The 18,871-nt window shown below is 35.5% G+C and overlaps 3 protein-coding genes and 1 non-coding gene across 8 annotated transcripts; 2 read left to right on the forward strand and 2 right to left on the reverse strand.

The window, feature by feature from the left end:
* Nucleotides 1–1,996: 1,996 nt before the first annotated feature.
* Nucleotides 1,997–3,036, reverse strand: LOC141693358 (dehydration-responsive element-binding protein 1E-like). The gene has a single exon (XM_074498440.1). The coding sequence runs from the start codon at nt 2,933–2,935 to the stop codon at nt 2,222–2,224; it is 714 nt and encodes a 237-aa protein (XP_074354541.1). The 5' UTR covers nt 2,936–3,036; the 3' UTR covers nt 1,997–2,221.
* Nucleotides 3,037–6,145: 3,109 nt separating this feature from the next.
* On the forward strand, nt 6,146–12,476 carry LOC141693357 (putative transcriptional regulator SLK2). Its single transcript, XM_074498439.1, has 10 exons — nt 6,146–6,292; nt 6,740–7,837; nt 8,005–8,136; nt 8,377–8,425; nt 8,982–9,196; nt 9,263–9,331; nt 9,644–9,744; nt 10,238–10,331; nt 10,410–10,479; nt 11,298–12,476. The coding sequence occupies exons 2-10, from the start codon at nt 6,947–6,949 to the stop codon at nt 12,197–12,199; spliced, it is 2,523 nt and encodes an 840-aa protein (XP_074354540.1). The 5' UTR covers nt 6,146–6,292; nt 6,740–6,946; the 3' UTR covers nt 12,200–12,476.
* A 341-nt stretch (nt 12,477–12,817) lies between these two features.
* Nucleotides 12,818–12,889, forward strand: TRNAE-UUC (transfer RNA glutamic acid (anticodon UUC)). The gene has a single exon. It is a non-coding gene; the product is annotated as a tRNA-Glu (tRNA).
* Nucleotides 12,890–13,272: 383 nt separating this feature from the next.
* On the reverse strand, nt 13,273–18,400 carry LOC141693602 (E3 ubiquitin ligase BIG BROTHER-related-like). 5 transcript variants are annotated; one of them, XM_074498746.1, is made up of 8 exons: nt 18,249–18,400; nt 17,123–17,318; nt 16,763–16,991; nt 15,927–15,970; nt 15,790–15,855; nt 15,154–15,275; nt 14,301–14,409; nt 13,273–13,465 (listed from the first exon to the last, which is right to left on the reverse strand). In XM_074498746.1, exons 2-8 carry the CDS (start codon nt 17,249–17,251, stop codon nt 13,427–13,429), a joined length of 738 nt encoding a protein of 245 aa, XP_074354847.1. In that variant the 5' UTR covers nt 17,252–17,318; nt 18,249–18,400; the 3' UTR covers nt 13,273–13,426. The 5 variants fall into 5 exon arrangements, with proteins under 5 accessions (XP_074354847.1, XP_074354850.1, XP_074354846.1 ...); XM_074498749.1 differs by lacking the exon at nt 18,249–18,400 and adding an exon at nt 17,686–17,842 and having other exon boundaries at nt 15,790–15,846; XM_074498745.1 differs by lacking the exon at nt 18,249–18,400 and adding an exon at nt 17,686–17,842.
* Between the last annotated feature and the right edge of the window lie 471 nt (nt 18,401–18,871).

Below are 18,871 nucleotides of genomic sequence, written 5' to 3' on the forward strand. Positions count from 1 at the left end.
TACTCAGAAGGTTTTAGTATGGGAACCCTAATAGTCTCATATTGATTATGGATTTGAGTGTTTGGAGTTTCTTCAGTTTTGGTGGGCTTGGTTGGAGTTTGTGCTTCTTCAGACATGATTGTTTTTGGATCTTTATTGTATGTATGTTAACAGATTGCTCTGATACCACTTGTTAGGTCACACACACTGTAGAAGGGGATTGAATATAGTGTTTACTACAATCAAATCGAATATAAGAACTCAAGTAACTAAACACAAATTTTATTCAACATTATAAACTCTGTTACAAAGAACTGTCCTCTCTCAGTGATGAACAAATTATCACGAGAGCTGCTAGGGTTACAATGAATAATAAACTCGATTAAGATAACACATATAGTGTAAACCCTAAGTCTGTGTTTATATACTACACAGTTACAAGATAATCTTTTAATTGATATCGAATATAATATTGCTTCCTAATATATATCAATCAGTTATCTTTTCTTCCAAGTATTCTATTCTTCATAGAATTCTTTTCCATGCATATCTTTTCTTATGTTTATCTTGATCTTCTTTCCTTTCAATCATCCGCCTTCCTTATCTGAACGTCTCCTTAAGTCCTGATATTATCTCCTAATAACTTAAGTTCTGACAACTTAAGTTCTGATATATTAAGTCCTGACTTCAGTATAAGTACTGATTTTCAGTTAAGTATTGATTTGTCCTGTTAAGTAAGATCTAAACACAAATCATATTAGACATGACATCACATATATATCTAACATGTTTTGTTCATTTTTGACATCAGCTGGTTAATATTTAAATGATATTATATCTATCCAAGATACATCGTGCTCTTTAATTAAAATAAAAGCTATATTAATAAAAAACAATCTTAAACCATAACAAAATATACCAACATTCAACCAACATATTTTTATATTTACATCAACATCAAAAACTATCTAATTACAATCACATTCTTAACCTATCTAGCTCATTAAAGTAGCATTATATATTGAAGAAGTAGAACTTTTTCTGCTAGATTTGAAAACACTCAATGTTAGAGCAGCTGCAACCAAACAGCTTTGAACAACTGCTCCATATCCAAACAGTGCAACCCTCCCCCTTCAATCAATACTCGCCCTTTAACATCGGTTGGTTAAGATACCGATGTCTTACAACACCTTTAACATCGGTTTTGAATCGACCGATGTCGATGACATTTCTAACCGATATTAAATGGGTGATGTCATATGCACTATTTTTAGTAGTGAATATTAATCGATCCTATTATTGTACTTACTTTTTAAATTTTTCTCAACTATTTTATCATTTTTCTTAACCTCTGTGTCAAATTAAATATAAACAACCGGAGGGAGGGATCGAGTATATTTTTGTAAACGAAGTCGGTTGCATATTACACTTGGATAAGAGCTCCGATACTTGGCCAAGGCATACCCAACTTTTTTCCAAATTTTACATCACCCATCATCGTATTAAATTAATAAATTCTATTCAAATATAAATAAATAAATAAATAAATAAATAAATAAGAGACATTGTTTTAGGATACAAGCATCCCTTATAACCGAGTGCCAACTCCATTACCGAGTATAAACGATAGATTTTGCATAGTTATTATTTAATACTCCCTCGTCACAACCATTTGTTTACATTTGTTTTGAGCACGGAGGTTAAGAAAAATGATAAAATAGTTATGAAAAGTTTAAAAAGTGAGTAAAGTGGTGAGACCGATTAATATTTTATATATAAAGTGGGTATAGTGGAGGTAAGTAGTGGATGAATTTATTTTTTATATTATAAAAACTTTACTATTTTTGGAAAATTTTGAAATGTAAAGAATTAGAAAGGATATCCCAAAAAAGAAAGTGTAAAGAAATGATTGAGACGGAGGGGGTAATATTTTAGTTAAACAAGATAGCTACCCTATGGAGGGGAGATGCTAGGAGATTATAGCTTAAGACTTGAGAGGAGACATCTTCGTGCATGAGACTACAGCTGCATCTTGAGCTAATAAATGTGCTGCACCCCCAGATGGGGTGTTTACAACTAAAACTACGTTAAATTTTTCCGTTTGAGCGCCGCTTATAAATTACTTATAAGTCAGAATTATTGCATTTTTTAACTTACAAGTTATTATAAAATTTCTCAAACGAAGGACTATGAACTATCTACTACATGCATTATCTTCAAAATTTATAATTATCAATTTTGGTCAAGGACTCCATAGTGAGAGATCAATAACGTCATCCGTATCATCATTCCCGGTCTCCAGGAACTGAGGAGGGGGAGAAAGCATCATCGCCTGTGCCATGTTGTAAATGTACTGAGGTGTTTCAAACAGGGCCTCCTCATCCACGTACGACACTTGATTTGCTTGCAATTCAGATGTCTCCGGAGTACTTGTACTCTCTGCTGCATTATCATCTTTCGGCCTGAATCCTTCCGCTGCCTCAGCAGCAGCCTTCCTAATATCCGCGGCCTCAGAAGAAGCAGGAACAGGCAACCTCCAAGCGGAGTCAGCAAAATTAAGACAGGCATTTCGACCTCTGAGTGCAATAGCTGCAACATCGTGAGCTCGAGCAGCCATTTCAGCAGTAGGGAAAGTTCCAAGCCAGATTCTCGAGTTTTTGTTTGGTTCCCTCACCTCAGAAACCCACTTGTCAGGATTCCTACTCCTCACACCGCGGTAAACAGGGTGGCGTGTCTCCTTAAACTTCTTCCTTCCGCCGCGTTTCTTAGGATTACTTGCAGCAAGCAAAACTTGTTCATCAGGAATATGATCAATAGTCTCCTCAGCCGTGGATTGCGAATAAGCGGTGTGGTGATATGGATCCTGAGATGAGGATTGAGAATGAGGTGAGTCGTCATATGGATCCTGAGGTGGAGCAGAGGATGATGAGGTGGAGGGTAACAAAAAATGATCCATTTATGTCCTTGTACAAAAAGCTAGAGCGTCAAACAAACGAGTGGGTCAATTTAAAAGGCTTGTTTGTCTGTAAATAGTGTACGAGACTGAAGCAGCGTGAACTGGTTGATATTTAGAGCTAGTTATACAAGCCAGGTGATACGGGGGTACATGTATATATAATATATAAGCAGCGTGTGAGATTAATATATGTTGTTACTGGTACTTCCTAGAATGTGTTTTAGAACTTAATAGAACCCATGTGTCTATCACCCCCGTTGTTTCTTTCTCACATCGCGTGGCTTTCCTGTTTAACCGACGTACAACTTTATTTAAGGTTATTTCATATCCAAATTTGAAAGCTTCAAAAAACTTTTGTTCACGACCCTATTACACCCTTTTTTTTTTAATTCTATTACAGAGTTAAATACTTAGTTAAGTGGAAGCGAATATCTATTGAATATATATCCAAGCATCTGATTGAATTTTAATTTTCTTCCTTTGACTATATCATACTGTGTTAATTAGCATCACTGAGATTATGTTCATCCTGAACAAAGCTACTTGTATTTTCCGGTCAGTTTCGTCCGCACCTACTTGCAGTCATTCCTTAAGATTTAAGTCATTGTGTGTTAGTAATCTTATTATAGGATAAACATCTTCAGATGATATTGTTTTTAATTCGCAACTTAAAATGCTTTATTATCTACCAAGGGTTTGTTTTTAGATAATGTTATTAGCCTGAAATATCAAAATACCCAACATTTAGGAGAAATGTCCAAAATATCAATTGGGCGTCCAAAATATCCAAAATATCCACGGAACACGCATGTGAGAAATGCGTATTTAGTTTTTAAAAAATTAACAAAAGATACGCACGTTGATATTTTGTTTTTTTTGTGAATATCCATGTTGAACATGCACATTCTTCTTAAAAGCAACGCATGTATACGCATATATGCATATTTTTTATTAAATTTTGAAATGTTGAATACGCATTCCTAAAATGTGTATTCCGTGGGTATTTTGGGCGATTTGCACGCATCTGGGTATTTTGGGAGGTTGAAGTCCAAAAATTGTATATTTTGGACATTCTTTCATGTTATTAATTATGGGTCTTACTCCAATGAGAACTCTACTATTGTAAGATATGAGATTTAATCTTATCCACTCGTTCAAATTCAACATATTCATCTCTTACCGTTGATTTAATATTTATAAATTTTAATATTGCTCCATCTTCTATCTAATTCAATCACCCATCAACCACCACCACCTCCGGTGACAACCATTTCCGGTCACCATCACCTCCGGCGACCATCAGAAAATCACCACCGTCAAATATAAAATCACCACCGTTAAATCAAAAATCACCACCGGATAATGAAAAATCACCGCCGGATAATGATAAATCACTGCCGAAAACTAGAAATCACCACATTAATCCACTTTCTTCCTGTCAGATCCGACCACGATCACCAACTCCGACCAAAATCACCACCACAACCACCATACTACAACTCTGTTCGGCCATGCACCTACCACCAGAATCAAAAAAATCACCACCTCGAAGAAAAATTACTAAAATCAAACACATAATCCAGTAAACCAAACTATCATGACCATCAAATCACAATCATATATCTCCGTCTTCGGCTAATCATTGCTTTCAACTAGAAAATCACCGGATATTAAACTGGTTCACTAAGAATTCTCGGATCTGAATTGAAAATCACCAAATCGCCTTCGTTTTGAAACTCGAACAGAGCTTTAATAACGTCTCCATCACCTACAGGATCCCTGCACGTCAATCTCTTCGTCCGCAAGCAGTCGACAATTTAACTGAAGTACCAAATCTGAATTTTGGCTTGCGAGACATTTGCAATTCGAGACTGATTAGAGATGTTGATGATGGCGGAGATGTGTCGCCAAAGTTTCAGGTGGCGTAATGGTGAAGGATGGCGTTGGAGTTGAAGGAGATGGTGGAGGCAAGAGAAGGGAGGGTGTGGGAGAAGAGGGGCGAGAGAGAGAGGTCTGGTACTTTTCCGACAGCGGTGGCAGCCGGTTTTTTTCTGGCAACAACGGCGGCTGGTGGTCGATGGCGGAAGAAGGAGGTCAGGTGGTAGAGAATGAGGTGGTTAGATGATAGAGATTAAAAATAAAAAAATAGAACTTAAAATGTAAATATGTGGATAAGATTTAATCAATATATATAAAATGTGTGGATAAAATTGGATCTCATATCTCATAATAATGGGGTTCTCATTTGAGTAACTCCCTAATAATTATATATATTTGATTATTTAGAAAACAAATTAAGCCGAACCAATTTAAGTAAAAAACACTTGATTTTTTAAAATCAAAACCGAATAGATTGTTTGATTACAATTGCGATTTCAATTTTTTTAAAATTGAATATTTATGATCCGTTTTCGGTTTTATTTGAAAAGCTGAAGAAGCCCATGGTGTTTCGTGTTTGAAGATAACGTTTTCTAGATGTATAATAAAGTTAAAGTGAACAAAATTAAAAATATAAAATTTTATAATTTGAAATTAGAAAAACATTAAATTTCATGAAAAAAGTATAATAACAATTATAGTAAATATGATTAATGTTAATAAAATAAATACTATAAATCAGAACAAACCAAACATAACTTATATATCCTTGCAAGGTTGAAGATACCTCTACTTTTTAGACACGTGCCATATTTGCATGAATATATCTGCTTAATGCACAATAATATAGTGAGTGAAAACATATATAAAATTAGTTAAAATTTCCCCGACAAAAAAATCAGTAAATATTTCAAGAATTAAGAATATATATTAAGAACTGTTGTTTGATTTAACCGTATATTTTTCATTTAAGTAAATATTTCAAGAAAAGGATAAAATAGCCTAACGATAAAAGTGTATATCTTATATTAAGAATTTTTGTTTGATTTCCGCTCACCCAAATTTTTCTATTTTAAAAATATGATTTATTAACTTATAAACTATACTATAAACAATAATACCCCTTTCTTGGGATACTGAAAAATTGAAAATACATAAGTTTAAATATTTAAGAAATAACTTAATTATCAATTAACATTCTCGGTGCTAAAATAATTTCCCATCCAATCGCAAGAGCCCCACAACATACAACCTCGTCTCCGCACCGCATGATTAATCACCGTCTTCATTACATCCCAACCATCGATAACAACAATACGTGTCTTACATCCACCGCCTACTCCCGGTCACAAAGGGTCCTTAACCGGTTCATCCGGTCACCTATCTCTGAAATTCCCGCTGGGTATATAAACGCAATACATACACATATACATACACACACGCGCTCAAGCAAATCATTACGTAGCTCTTTCTCTCAAGGTCAGCACTGTTTCTCATTATTATTTTAACTTTTTCTAGGGTTTATAAACACTATTTTCTTGATCTTTAATTGTTTTTTAATTTGTGTTTTTAATTCTTTTATGTTGTGGTTATGTGGTTCTTGATTGTTAATTATGATGGTGATTGTTAATTATTGTTTTTGTATGATTTGATAATTAACTGCTATTATTTAAAAGGGGTTTGTTTGATTTTTTGTTTTTTTTTTTAATTTTGGTATAGTGATTATTAATGGTGGTCTTAATTGTTAGGGTTTTGATTTGGGGGTGAGTAATTTAGGGGTTTTTGCTTGTAAATTTGATCGTGGTTGTTGTTTTAATGTTAAAGTTTTGATTTTTAAGTTAATTTATGATATTGTGTGTTTAGGTGTTGAATTTGTAGTTTACTAGTTCAAGAATGATAATCTCTTTTCCCTCTTTGTTGTTAAAGGTTAAATTAGGGAGTTTGTTACGGATTGTGATTATCGAGAGAGTTCTTGTGTGGTTAATTATTTGGAATTGAGATGTGTGTTTGATTGGGGGATTGTATTAGGAGTGATATTTGGAGTGGTTTAGGCTTGATTGTTGTTTTTGAAAGCGGAAAGGGAAGACACTGGATAGTTACTTGGATACTAGCTACCAGGGAGCAGGGCGTCCAATGGTGCCTTCTCGGGTGGCTGGAGGGATGGCGAATTCATCTGCCTCGTCTGGTATCTTTTTCCAAGGGGATCGACAGTCTTATGGTGTGGGAAATTCACACTTGAGCTCTTCTTTTGGGAATTCGTATGGTTCGATTCCTGGGAACTTGCGGTCTAACATAGGGCCAAGTTCTGGGGATTTAGGTAATTCGATGTTGAACAGTGTACCCACCTCTGGGCCTAGTGTTGGGGCAAGCTCATTGGTTACTGATGCGAATTCGGGACTTTCTGGGGGCCCTCATCTACAGAGAAGCGCTAGCATCAATGCGGATTCATACATGCGATTACCAGCTTCGCCTTTGTCATTTTCGTCTAATAATATAAGCATTTCAGGTTCATCAGTTTTGGATGTGTCCTCTGTAGTGCAGCAGAGCTCTAATAAAGACCCTAATTGCTACCAGAGTCAACAACAGCAAGGTGCATCTAGTGCCACATCATTTCCCGCAGCCCGAGGCGGTCAGATTTCACTTACTTCTGGTCCCAGAGGTCCTGGATCTTTCATTCAAGATCCCTCCAATACTTCTCATTTGCAAAAGAAACCTCGACTGGAAAATAAGCAGCAAGACAACCAGCAACAACAGGTTATACAACAGATGCTGCAAAGACAAGATTCAGCTTTCTTTCAGCAACAGCGACTTAGGCAACAACAACAGCAACAACAACAGTTACTGCAGGCTATGCCACAAGTGCAACAAGCCCATTTGTTGCAGCAACAGCAACAACAGCAGCAGATGAGACAACAACTTCAGCATGGGGCGCAGCCTACATCTGGTGTGAAGCGACCCTATGATGGTGGTGTTTGTTCTCGTCGACTAATGCAGTACCTATATCATCAGAGGCAGCGGCCAGCTGTGAGTATTTCTTGTTGACTTCGTTTTTCTTTCTTTCTTTTTTTTTTGCGGGAGGGGGGAATCATGTTGAAGATTTCTCTCTGGTTAAATATCTTACCAGTTTATAATATGCATCTGGTATGAGGTCTTGTAAGTTTCGATTATAATCACATTGTTTTTTCTAACAGGACAATACTTTTGCCTACTGGAGGAAATTTGCGGTGGAATACTATTCTCCCCGTGCAAAGAAAAGATGGTGCCTGTCGTTATATGATAATGTTGGGCTTCACTCTTTAGGCGTATTTCCCCAGGCATCCATGGTTAGCTATTTGTCTATATTTTATACTTATGCAAATGAGACATGATATATAGTAACATGTGAACTCTAATGTCATTGAATAATTGATCCCCATATCGACAACGATTGTTTACTTCAGATCAGTAATAATGTGAAGTCATGACAGCTTTTCTATTTGTTTGTTTTATGTATGATCCAAGAAATTTGGTGGTGTACCTAGCTAACTAATCTTTCTTTTCTGGCTTCTCATTCTGCTGGGAAGGATGCTTGGCAATGCGATATCTGTGGTTCAAAATCGGGCAGGGGATTTGGTGAGTGTTCCCCATAGTTGTTTTTGCCTTTGTGTTTCTTTTATATAATGAACTCTCTGATATATTTACCTACTGAAAGTTTGTGACTTGGGTTTGAGTACACCACTATTGATATTTTGACTTCAACCGTCATTTCCTGCTTTATATTTGAAATTAGAGGGGTTGTATCAGTTATACTTATTAGCTTATGTTCGTTTTCCACCTTTCTTGGATGACCATTGCAAGTTCTTTATGCACTGTGTTTTATCCCTTTCCCATTGTCCTCTCAAACTTTTCGCATCTGCCTTAATTATTATCCTACAGACAGTAGGAACAGATCCTATCTTTTAATTGAAGATACTGTTTACTATTTTCAGTGCCAGTTACTTCTTTTTCAAGTCTATGGTTCATTAGATGTCTTTCATGGATAACTTTATGAATAATTGAATATAAAGTACTGCAATTGAGTCTTGTTGACTATCCTTTTTCTTGCTTGATGTTACTTCCTGACATGTGATGGTCCAACTGTTAGTGGACAGGATTATAAATTTTTAACCTCTGCTGCTGCTTTTTGTAGAGGCAACTTTTGAAGTGATCCCTCGGTTGAATGATATTAAATTTGGCAGTGGAGTCGTTGATGAGCTTTTGTATCTAGACTTACCCCGTGAATGTAGATTTCCTTCTGGAATAATGATGCTGGAATATGGAAAAGCCGTTCAAGAAACTGTTTATGAGCAACTTCGTGTGGTTCGTGAGGGTCAGCTGCGTGTCATATTTACTGCGGACTTAAAGGTAGATATTTATATTTTTATATGCAATAACTTACAGTAGTACTAAGCAACTTGACACGCGTTTCAGATACTGTCTTGGGAATTTTGTGCACGGCGCCATGAAGAACTTCTTCCCCGTAGGTTGGTGGCACCACAGGTATGGTACCATGTTTGAGTCAGTTCACGTTTTTATGTATGGGGAGAACTTGCATCCATTGATAAGTGATTTTACCATAGATAAATGATCAGTAGATAACCTAATGCGAATGTCAACCTTAATGACATGTTCTTAGAATATTATTTTTTATTAGTTAAATTATACAGTCCCTGGACATTGTAAGTAATAGAGGGATAGAATCCAGAGTATCCACTGAAAGTATTTGTCATCTAAACTTATTAAAGATGACCATTTTCCAAGAATTATACAATGAACGAGAAGGTATAAGAAGTCTTTCTTTTTTTTTATCAGGTAAATCAGCTGTTGCAGGTTGCACAAAAATGCCAAAGTACAATAACAGAAAGTGGACCTGATGGGGTTTCTCAGGAGGATTTGCAGAACAACAGCGATATGTGAGTCTCAAACTTCTTGATCAAATTTGATACATATCTGTGATATATGATAAATTGGAGTATCCATCTCTTCATTTGATGGACCTTGGCGAGGGCAATTTTTGTATTGTTGTATGTTGCCTGTTGTCACGTTGTCCCTAGGATTTCATCAGTATATGTAGTTTATTCCTTTGGTAACGTCTTATTCTTAGGTAGCTGGCTTCCTGTTTTTCCTCGGGCCTTTTGTTTATATCAATTTCTTCTAGAAGTTGCCTACATATATTCTTGCTATATGCTTGCAAGTTTTGTGTTCTATTGCGGTGTTCGAGATTACATCATCGGTTACATTTTATGTATCAAAATATTCATTTTTGTAGTCAATTCTGATCTCTTCTGTAGACAATTCAGATGGTTGAAATTATTAATATAGTTTTGGTTCGCCACTGTGGGTAATTATTTGGTCACAGTTGGTCCAAACTTGCAATGCTTACAACTGACTTTATTATTATGTCAGGGTGGTGACAGCTGGCCGTCAGCTTGCAAAGAGTTTGGAGTTGCAGTCTCTGAATGATCTGGGATTTTCCAAAAGATATGTGCGGTGCTTACAGGTAGGTTCCTGTTTTTTATTCTAGTACAATGTTGGTTAATTTGGAGTTCTTTAATTAAGCAGAGCCACTTTGTAACAGATATCTGAGGTGGTCAATAGCATGAAAGATCTTATGGATTTCTGCAAATTCCAGAAAGATGGACCTATTGGTATATGCTGTTTACCTTTATTTAGTTTCCGGGTTCATTTAATATATTTTTAAGTTTGAAGTGTTAGTCACCTTGTTGCCAGTATGGTTGCCTGTGTCCGCAACTACTTGTGAGCATCAGAGTTATATTGTTCTCTTGTGCATTTTATATCGATTATCTATTCCTTGACCAATGTAAATATTCTAGAAGGGGAATGATGTAGTACCATCTTTCCTATGATGTTCTAATGTTCTTTACGTGATCACTTCTTGTAATACATACTAATAATCTAAGTACCCATGTAGAGATCCTTGTCGAGCAAACCATAGCTAGGCTCTATGTTACCTGGGCTCGGGTGAAGTGTTCAATATGGATACGTGATGTGTCCAAGTGTAAGACTAGGCCATATCTGAAATTTTTCATGTTTCGGCCCACAATTAAGTCTCACGTGTCCTGTGTGTGTCAAAAGTCCGACATGCGTACTCCAGGCAAAATAAAGTTTTGGGGTAATAGGCTAGGGTATATATCCAGTTTTTAAAATTGGAGTCCTTAACTGGTGACTTAAGTATTTGATCCTTTAAAGACTGCTACAGTGCTACTAGTACTTTAGCTGCACAACATGTGTCTGCTGCTTCGTACTTGCAGAAGATTCAAATTGCCTGTTAATATTATATTTTACTAAATGGATGTGTATCAGTTAACCGATAAATGGAATAATAATAGGTAATTTAATTAATTTTTGAACTAGAATCCTTGAACATGCATTTGTATTTTGATTTATATGAATCTGAAACTGATATTTCCTCTCCAAACTTCTTAAGCTATATTTTTACTTGCAGAGAGTCTAAAGAAATTCCCTCGACTTGCGAGTCCAGCCAAGGTTCAGTTGCAAAAGATGCAGGAGTTAGAACAGCTGGCCGCTGGTCAGGGTTTGCCAACTGACCGAGGTACACTCAACAATCTAGCAGCACAACATGCTGGACTTAACAATCAGATTACCAGTAGTAATCAAATGGCTGGGAGAACAGCCTTAAGTGGGTCGCCTCGAGCTTCCCTGGCCTTTTCAAACTACCAGAATATGCTGATGAGACAAAATTCATTTAATTCAAACTCTAATTCACTTCAACACGAGACCCCTCCTTTTAACATATCTAACCAGAAGGGATCCTCATCTTCTCAAGGATCTGCTTCTCTACTGCCGGGGACCATGCAAAATTCACCAGCCAGTGGATTCTCAAGTTCCCATGTCCTGCAGCCTCCACAGCGTTCTCTTAATGTTAGTGGTATTGTGCAACAGAACCATCCACAGTCACCCCATGGCAGCCAATCTTTGCAACAGCAGATGATCCAGCGGATGCTACATGATATTAACAGTAACAACAATACAGGGGGTTTACTACCGCAGCAGCAGCCCCTTGCTGGATCCAGAGCTAATGTTATTGAGGGCAGGGATGGTCTTGGATTTGGAGGCAACACGTACACAGGAACAGCAGCTCAGACCAATAGAGCAGCTACTACGAATGGACCCATGCCAACAAGGAGCAATAGTTTTAAGGGAGTTTCCAATAGTGATTCTTCTGCAGCTGGTGGCAATACTGGAATCACCCAGAAAGCATCTGATCTATCACAGAACCTTCATTTGTCAGATGAATTGGCACAGGACATTGCTCGTGAATTTTCAGAACATGGTCTTTTTAGCGATCTTGAGGAATCTATGGCTTATGGTGGCTGGAAGGCGTGATTTTAATTTGTTTAGCTGTGCTCTTAGATTGGGTTTCATTGGCTCGGTTTCTTTTTGTACATGTTGAAGTTTATTAGGTTATGTATTATCTGTCTTTTTATGTTGAGCTAGAACACATCAATTCAGTTACATTACAATATTAAGAAGGTAGGAAGTAAATTTTCATGTTCACCAGTGTAAAAGTGTTTAGTACTCTCTCATCTTGTTTTTATCCTCCAAATGTAATTTTCGGACAAAGAGATCCAGCTTGAGATCAATACATTATTTATGCTTCTTAGATCAGCTTGTTAATCTTTCCCGCATACGTTTATGCTTCTTAGATCAGCCTGTTAATGTTTTCAGCTTTGATTGTTCTAGCAATTTTCATTGAAATGCTATGCTACCGACAGAAAATGGCGATATTTATCTAGCGAATGGTGGTTAGTGTTAACATTTATATCGACTATATTTTGGTATTCAGCAACCAGTTAAGATGCCTGATGTTGAGGGAAGTGAGAGCTTTGAACAACCATTCGAGTGCAGATATAACAACATCAAGCTATTCATGTTGTTAGTGAAGTAAGTACTTGTGTGTATTAATGTATATATATATACATTTTGTAGAAAACCATATCAACCTCCGTTGTCGTCCAGCGGTTAGGATATCTGGCTTTCACCCAGGAGACCCGGGTTCGATTCCCGGCAACGGAATCTTTTTGTTTTTTTTTGTTTTTTTTATCTCACTTGCTCAATTAGCAATATTTTTTTTCAGTGGCAATTAGCAATGGAGCAATTTAGCATGGTCTATACATCAAACCAGTTTCTTCTAATATATTATGAAAAATGAAAATTTTAGGCTGTCTTCATCTTTTGTTTCAATCTTTAAGTTGCTTATCCCCGTGAGATAAACATTTGGTGCAAAACAATAAATCTTTAAGTTGCTTATCCCCGTGAGATAAACATTTGGTGCAAAACAATAAAGAGCGACGGTAACTTTCCCCAACTAAGGCACATGAACCACACTCATTAGATATATCTATCAGAGGATTTCCTGTTGGTTACCAACTACTAGATACTTTACATAGCAAAGCACAAGAAATAACAATACACAATTGAACAGGTAAGAAATTTGTAATCTTTTACAAGGATGAGATAAGCTTAGTAACTAACAACGGACAGATTTAACAGAATCTATATGCACTTCAGAGTTTGTGCAGCAACCTTCACTTCCCGCATAGTGTCCTCAATTCATTCATCTTGAACCTCTGTTTGACAGACAGGGCATTGCTACAAGGCAAGAAGATGTAGAAAGAGAAACAGTTCATGAGCGCCATGAGTAATAAGAAATAGTAGTTTGTGTGAATACACAGAGGAATATTTGACAATTTGACATACAAACACAGTGCCAGCGAAAATCTTAGGAAATCATCGGGATAATGCAACACAAGTGAATCATAAACAAATAATCGGGATTATGTAACACAAGTGATGTTGTACTTGAATTAGTCTAGATTAACTCTTGTACAAGTTCTCCGGAGAAGAGTATTGTTAATTTTAATGAGACGAAACAGAAAATATGATTTGTTTTTCAAAAAATATGCAATTATGAAACATTTGGGCTAAAGAAAAATACTAATTGGTTATTGCCTACTGGCTTACGATTAAAACATGAAGACAAATTGCTACAAAAGGTTGGCCTTTTCTAATTCAGATACAGGATATAAAACGAAAGAAAACTGTAAGGGTATGCCTTTTTTTATCCAAATACAGCTTAGAAAACATGAAAAAACGTACACCTAATATATAAGAATGTCATGCCATGCAGAAATTTGGAAACACTTGAGACTGAGGACTTAATGTCTCAAAAATTTAATGAAAATGACTAAATGGCTAATGTAGTTAAGTGCTTATCAAAGTTTTTAGTTTTAATAGCTGACACAACACAAATTTGAACAAATTTCTCAGGAGCAAATACAAAAAATAGTATTCTTCAGAAGTGAAATTACTCCAGAGTATGCGGCCACATATTCAAGATAATCTAGATGTTTAAGTAGTATTATGAACATCAGTTGATCACCTGCAGGAATAATTATGGATATATGATGACAAAAGAAAAGTGTACCTTATTTACTGACAACCAACGTTTAATGCATGCAGAATGATACTGGTGTGCACAAGGCAGGTTGATCAACCTTTCTCCACTAGTGTACGCCATGCAACATATCACACACCTGGATTACAACGACTATTTAATTGAATTCTCCATATCTTAGCATTGTATTTTAAAGTCCTGAAGGTAGCAACATTGACAAGCAATGTTCGAGATTTTTCACAAGTTGCAGATTGAAAATAAAATGCTTTCAAATTTGAATCATTGTCTAGTTTATCACAGGATAGATGAAATGGATCTTAAGAAGAGTAAGTAATAGTGGAGGAGGCATTCTGCTGAAAACTTCTAAGGACACATGAGAGCAATTTTAGAATGAAACAATCATTAGTCTTTTTGTTATATAGTCATGTCAAACTAATCAAGATTTCAAACAACAGACACCCAAACTTTATATTATTAAAAAGCACTCCAATTACAACACTAATGAATATTTGGTCCTGTTGGAGGAGCTATGATGGCATTTTAATAATCGTCTCATGGTAGATACTGGAAAGCACATTTACAATTACAACCAGAGTTCTGATAAAAACCATTAAATGTAATGCTTCAACATATTAAAGCAAAAGATTAACCCCTCCACTTTGACCATCTCTTCCGCCTGTTCATTTGTGGACTTCCAATGATTGATAATTATGTACATCTTAGACATAGGGAGGATGAGAAGAACAAATAAGAACAAAGTCATGTATATTTTCAATTTTCCCCATTAGCAATACACAGAAATACATAAACATTTTAACATACAAACAAAAGAAACAAGTGAAGCCCAGTAGAAAGAATCAAATAACATATGTATATATCTTACTCTTCTTTCTTTTTCTTAGAAAAGATTCCTGATTTGTACTTGAAAGTTGGTAAACGGGCGATAAGCTCTTCTGGCAGTCCTTTATTCTCACTTCCAATACTTTCACCTAATGATTGTAATTGCTAACACAAGTAAATAGCACAAATTACTTTGATGATCGAAAATGAAGACACTCGAATTGGGTAAGTAGAAATACAATTTACAAGCTATGCTGTGAAAAATTTATGCATACAAAGCACTTGAAAAACATTGGTCTCTTTATTATTCCAATCATAGATTGTACAGTATAGAGGTTTAAGATCATAATCAAAAGGAAGTTATACAAAAGTTTCGGATAACTGATTGTAGACCGTACTTCTTTCAATAATTATAGTAGAGATATTTTCTTTCTATTCAAGATAACTTTAAAAGTTGAAGTAGCAATGATTAGCTTCTCCAGTTTAAATATTAGTCATACATCTTTACGACTTCCCCGCACAAATTTTACATGGCAAACATAAACTGATATATAAGATGTGTAGTAGTGATAGTATTGACATAGTATATTTTCTGGCGTTCTTTCACAGTCGTAGAATAAACGGCAAGAAGAACTACAGCCAACAATAATATACCAAAGGGATCAGCTTAATCTCTTACCTCATAGGTCATATTATCAGGATCAATGTCGTCTTGTGTCAGATTATGCCTAGCAGCCTGCAGATGCTAGAACCAAGATTCCAGGATCAGCAGTGGATGCTATAATGTAAAGTGACACTGATGAGTTTAGTAATTACCCTGGCAGGAGTTTCTACAGTACTAACTTCTGTAGTCCGTGTCCCTGTATACCATTCAAGAAGATAATTATAATTGTAATGAAGAAGTATAAATAAACTGTCAGTCAGACATTACCACGGGAAAAGGGCCATCTGAATTTTGAGAGTGCTGTGAAGCAATATTGTAAGCCTCCCTGACAAATACAACTTTGAATAGCCTTCTTTTCGAAACTTTTACTGATTTATAAATCTGGATTTTTTAGAGATTTGTTTGTAATAATGTCTACTATGATAGTATCTTGTGCTTGTAAGGGAAACAACTCAAATTAGTGACACACCACTGTTGAACTCATAGGTTGCGTTTGATGCTTAGGCTCAAATTGGCATGATGCAAATTCCTTCTACATGTATAGTTTTATATAGATGTATTACTCAATTACTTGTAACTCATAATGCACCCTGATTAAAAAAAATATTCAACGTGATGTGAGCCTCTATAATGGACTTGTACTTTCAAGATGGCGGGAAACCTTTTGCAATCATTTCTTCAAGTATCATATTATGCCAAGCTTGATATAATCAGGCCTATAACGAAAAAGTACAAACCTATCTTCAGGTAGCTAAAAGACTGTTTCAGTCAAAAGATTGTTTTTGTTAGCAGCATGTCTTTGTTTTACTTCTTTTGCAAAAGCGGCAACTCCGGTAAATAAATTTTGTAACTACTTAAATACCCGAGCTATTTCCCAAAACAATGAAGTACAGTGATGCTTAATTATAAATCAAATAGGATGTAGTCAGTTGCCATACTACAAATTCTAACAATATATTCAAATAAAAAGGTCAAGCATTATGTTTACCAGCTCCAGCACCATTGCGTTCAAGTGGATAGAAATTATCAAAGTCATCTCCTAGCTCCTGCAAGGATCTAGCTAAAGCTTCATCCAGAGCTACCTGCGAATCATTACTTCCGCCATGTGAAGATTCTCCCTCTTGGGCAACCAAATGACTCCTGCCACTGCTATGGCTAAAAGTAGAGGTGCTTCTCTTATTCTTTCCACTCTCTTGAATTGATAGATAAACACTCTCCTGCACGATGAGAAAGAAATTATCACAAAACTGTCGGTTGAATGCAAATGTAGAAGAGATGTGTTTTTAGAGAAGTCTCACTTTCCTAGATGCTTATTAAAATGAAACTCGGTCCAAAATTCCAAAAATACCTGCTGAACAAGGACCTCTTCGCAACTAAAATCCTCATGTTCCGGAAAAAATTCTCTCCAGTTTTCTGCTATTTCTGCTGGAATATTTCCTCTCGAATAGGGGTCCTGAAAATCTACGTTCCTCATCATGTCTGTCTCAATGAAACTGTAGGGGGTCTCAGTTTCCAGATTGTGGAAATATCACCTTCACTATTCCCTAAAATATAAGAGACCGGTCAGAAACAAGAAAATTAACTTAAATCAGTGAGAGAGAAGTGTTTAAATAGGCATAAAGTCATATATCAATAACAAAATACATTGCCTGGCTCCTCTCCAACAATTAGCTTCGGTAATTGATCACCCTTCTTCCAGAGCGTGCAAGTAAAGAAATCTTATTTCTATCTATTTCTATAATGTGGCACCATGTTTAAATGGACAATCCAGATTAAAAAACAAAAAATGTAGCTTCATTACTTTTTTCGTCGTGACTTACGTGGCAGCTAAATGCAAAAGTACTCTATAGCTATGAAGCAAAGAACAACCATAGACACGAGTATACGTAAAGACGAAAACCAAGAACAAACCTTCTCATATTAGTTCAAAGGATAACTATACAGATCAATATAATTCCCTGCCCTTTCTTCAGACTTTTGCAAAAATACATTCTAGTAGTGGTTTCAATTTCAAGGCTGCTGTTTTAACATTGTCCATGTGGACCATTGAGCCTTTTTTCCAACAGTGAACTATAGTAAGAACCCTACTGAAGAAGTAAATTGGGAGTCATTTTCAGTTAATTATCACGAAAACCCGAAAAATTCAATGACCCACTACAACCAATTATTTTTGAACTCCAAAAATCAGACAATTATGTCTGTTCACATGTGGGAATGATTGGAAAGTTGGTAATAATCTACTAAACATTGTCTAACAACTTGATGCAGACACTTATAAATCAAATAATACCCATAACATAATAAATTATTATTTTCAAGATAGGTGTGAAAAATCAACAGTACAAGTATTTAAGCAAGATTAAAGAATGATATAAACAAGTAAAGCTCAAAACTTTATCAAGATTATACTGAAATGAGTTCAATTACATAAAATTTATCCAAGAAAATAAAAGTGGAAATGAGTAAGAGAGTACCTGAAGTAAAAGCACAGATATGAGTTACACTTTTTAATCTCTCTCTCTCTATCTCTCTCTCTCTCTCTGAAGTAGAAGAAGCATATAATGTGTTTTGTAGTGAAGCAAAAAGGTAGTAGGACAGTAAAGTTTCTCAGTTTCTTTTCTTTCTATTTTTTTCTAAAATGTGTTTTTTATGCTGTCCCACTTATTTTTGCCATCATCAGCATTGGGCATTGATCAAGATCCAAAATTATAATGTACAGAAAATTGTAGACAATATAATAAATCTAGTGATAATATTATGAGTATGTTTTTCAGGAATTTTTAAGATTTATTAATGCATTTTATTTATTATTTACATTTATAATTCTTTGCATATTGTTCTAAACAAATGCGGTTCATTGATTTACAATAACATACAACTTTTCATCGAAAATTATTCTAAAATGATTAGTGCTAGCAGGAACAAGTAATGATTTACTTTTATATAGATAAATATAAAAGATCTTCTCTTTTTATTTACAAAATTCTTCACACATCGGTGATTCATAATCATTTTTTTGTCAGGACTGATTCACAAAAATTTAAATACAATAAACTCTTAAAATTCTAACCTTTTCAGGTGCTACTTAATTTTTTAT

The sequence above is a fragment of the Apium graveolens genome, chromosome 10 (genome assembly GCF_009905375.1).
Source record: "Apium graveolens cultivar Ventura chromosome 10, ASM990537v1, whole genome shotgun sequence".
Taxonomy (NCBI): domain Eukaryota; kingdom Viridiplantae; phylum Streptophyta; class Magnoliopsida; order Apiales; family Apiaceae; genus Apium; species Apium graveolens.

Coding starts and splice junctions, on each gene's coding strand:
- LOC141693358 (XM_074498440.1), bottom strand. CDS start 2,935: ATGGATCATTTTTTGTTACCCTCCACCTCATCATCCTCTGCTCCACCT.
- LOC141693357 (XM_074498439.1), top strand. CDS start 6,947: ATGGTGCCTTCTCGGGTGGCTGGAGGGATGGCGAATTCATCTGCCTCG. Junction 7,838..8,004: donor ATCAGAGGCAGCGGCCAGCT/GTGAGTATTTCT, acceptor TTTTTCTAACAG/GACAATACTTTTGCCTACTG. Junction 9,197..9,262: donor TATTTACTGCGGACTTAAAG/GTAGATATTTAT, acceptor CACGCGTTTCAG/ATACTGTCTTGGGAATTTTG.
- LOC141693602 (XM_074498746.1), bottom strand. CDS start 17,251: ATGATGAGGAACGTAGATTTTCAGGACCCCTATTCGAGAGGAAATATT. Junction 15,856..15,926: donor CTGTAGAAACTCCTGCCAGG/GTAATTACTAAA, acceptor TCTTGGTTCTAG/CATCTGCAGGCTGCTAGGCA. Junction 14,410..15,153: donor TCTAAGAAAAAGAAAGAAGA/GTAAGATATATA, acceptor GTTGTAATCCAG/GTGTGTGATATGTTGCATGG.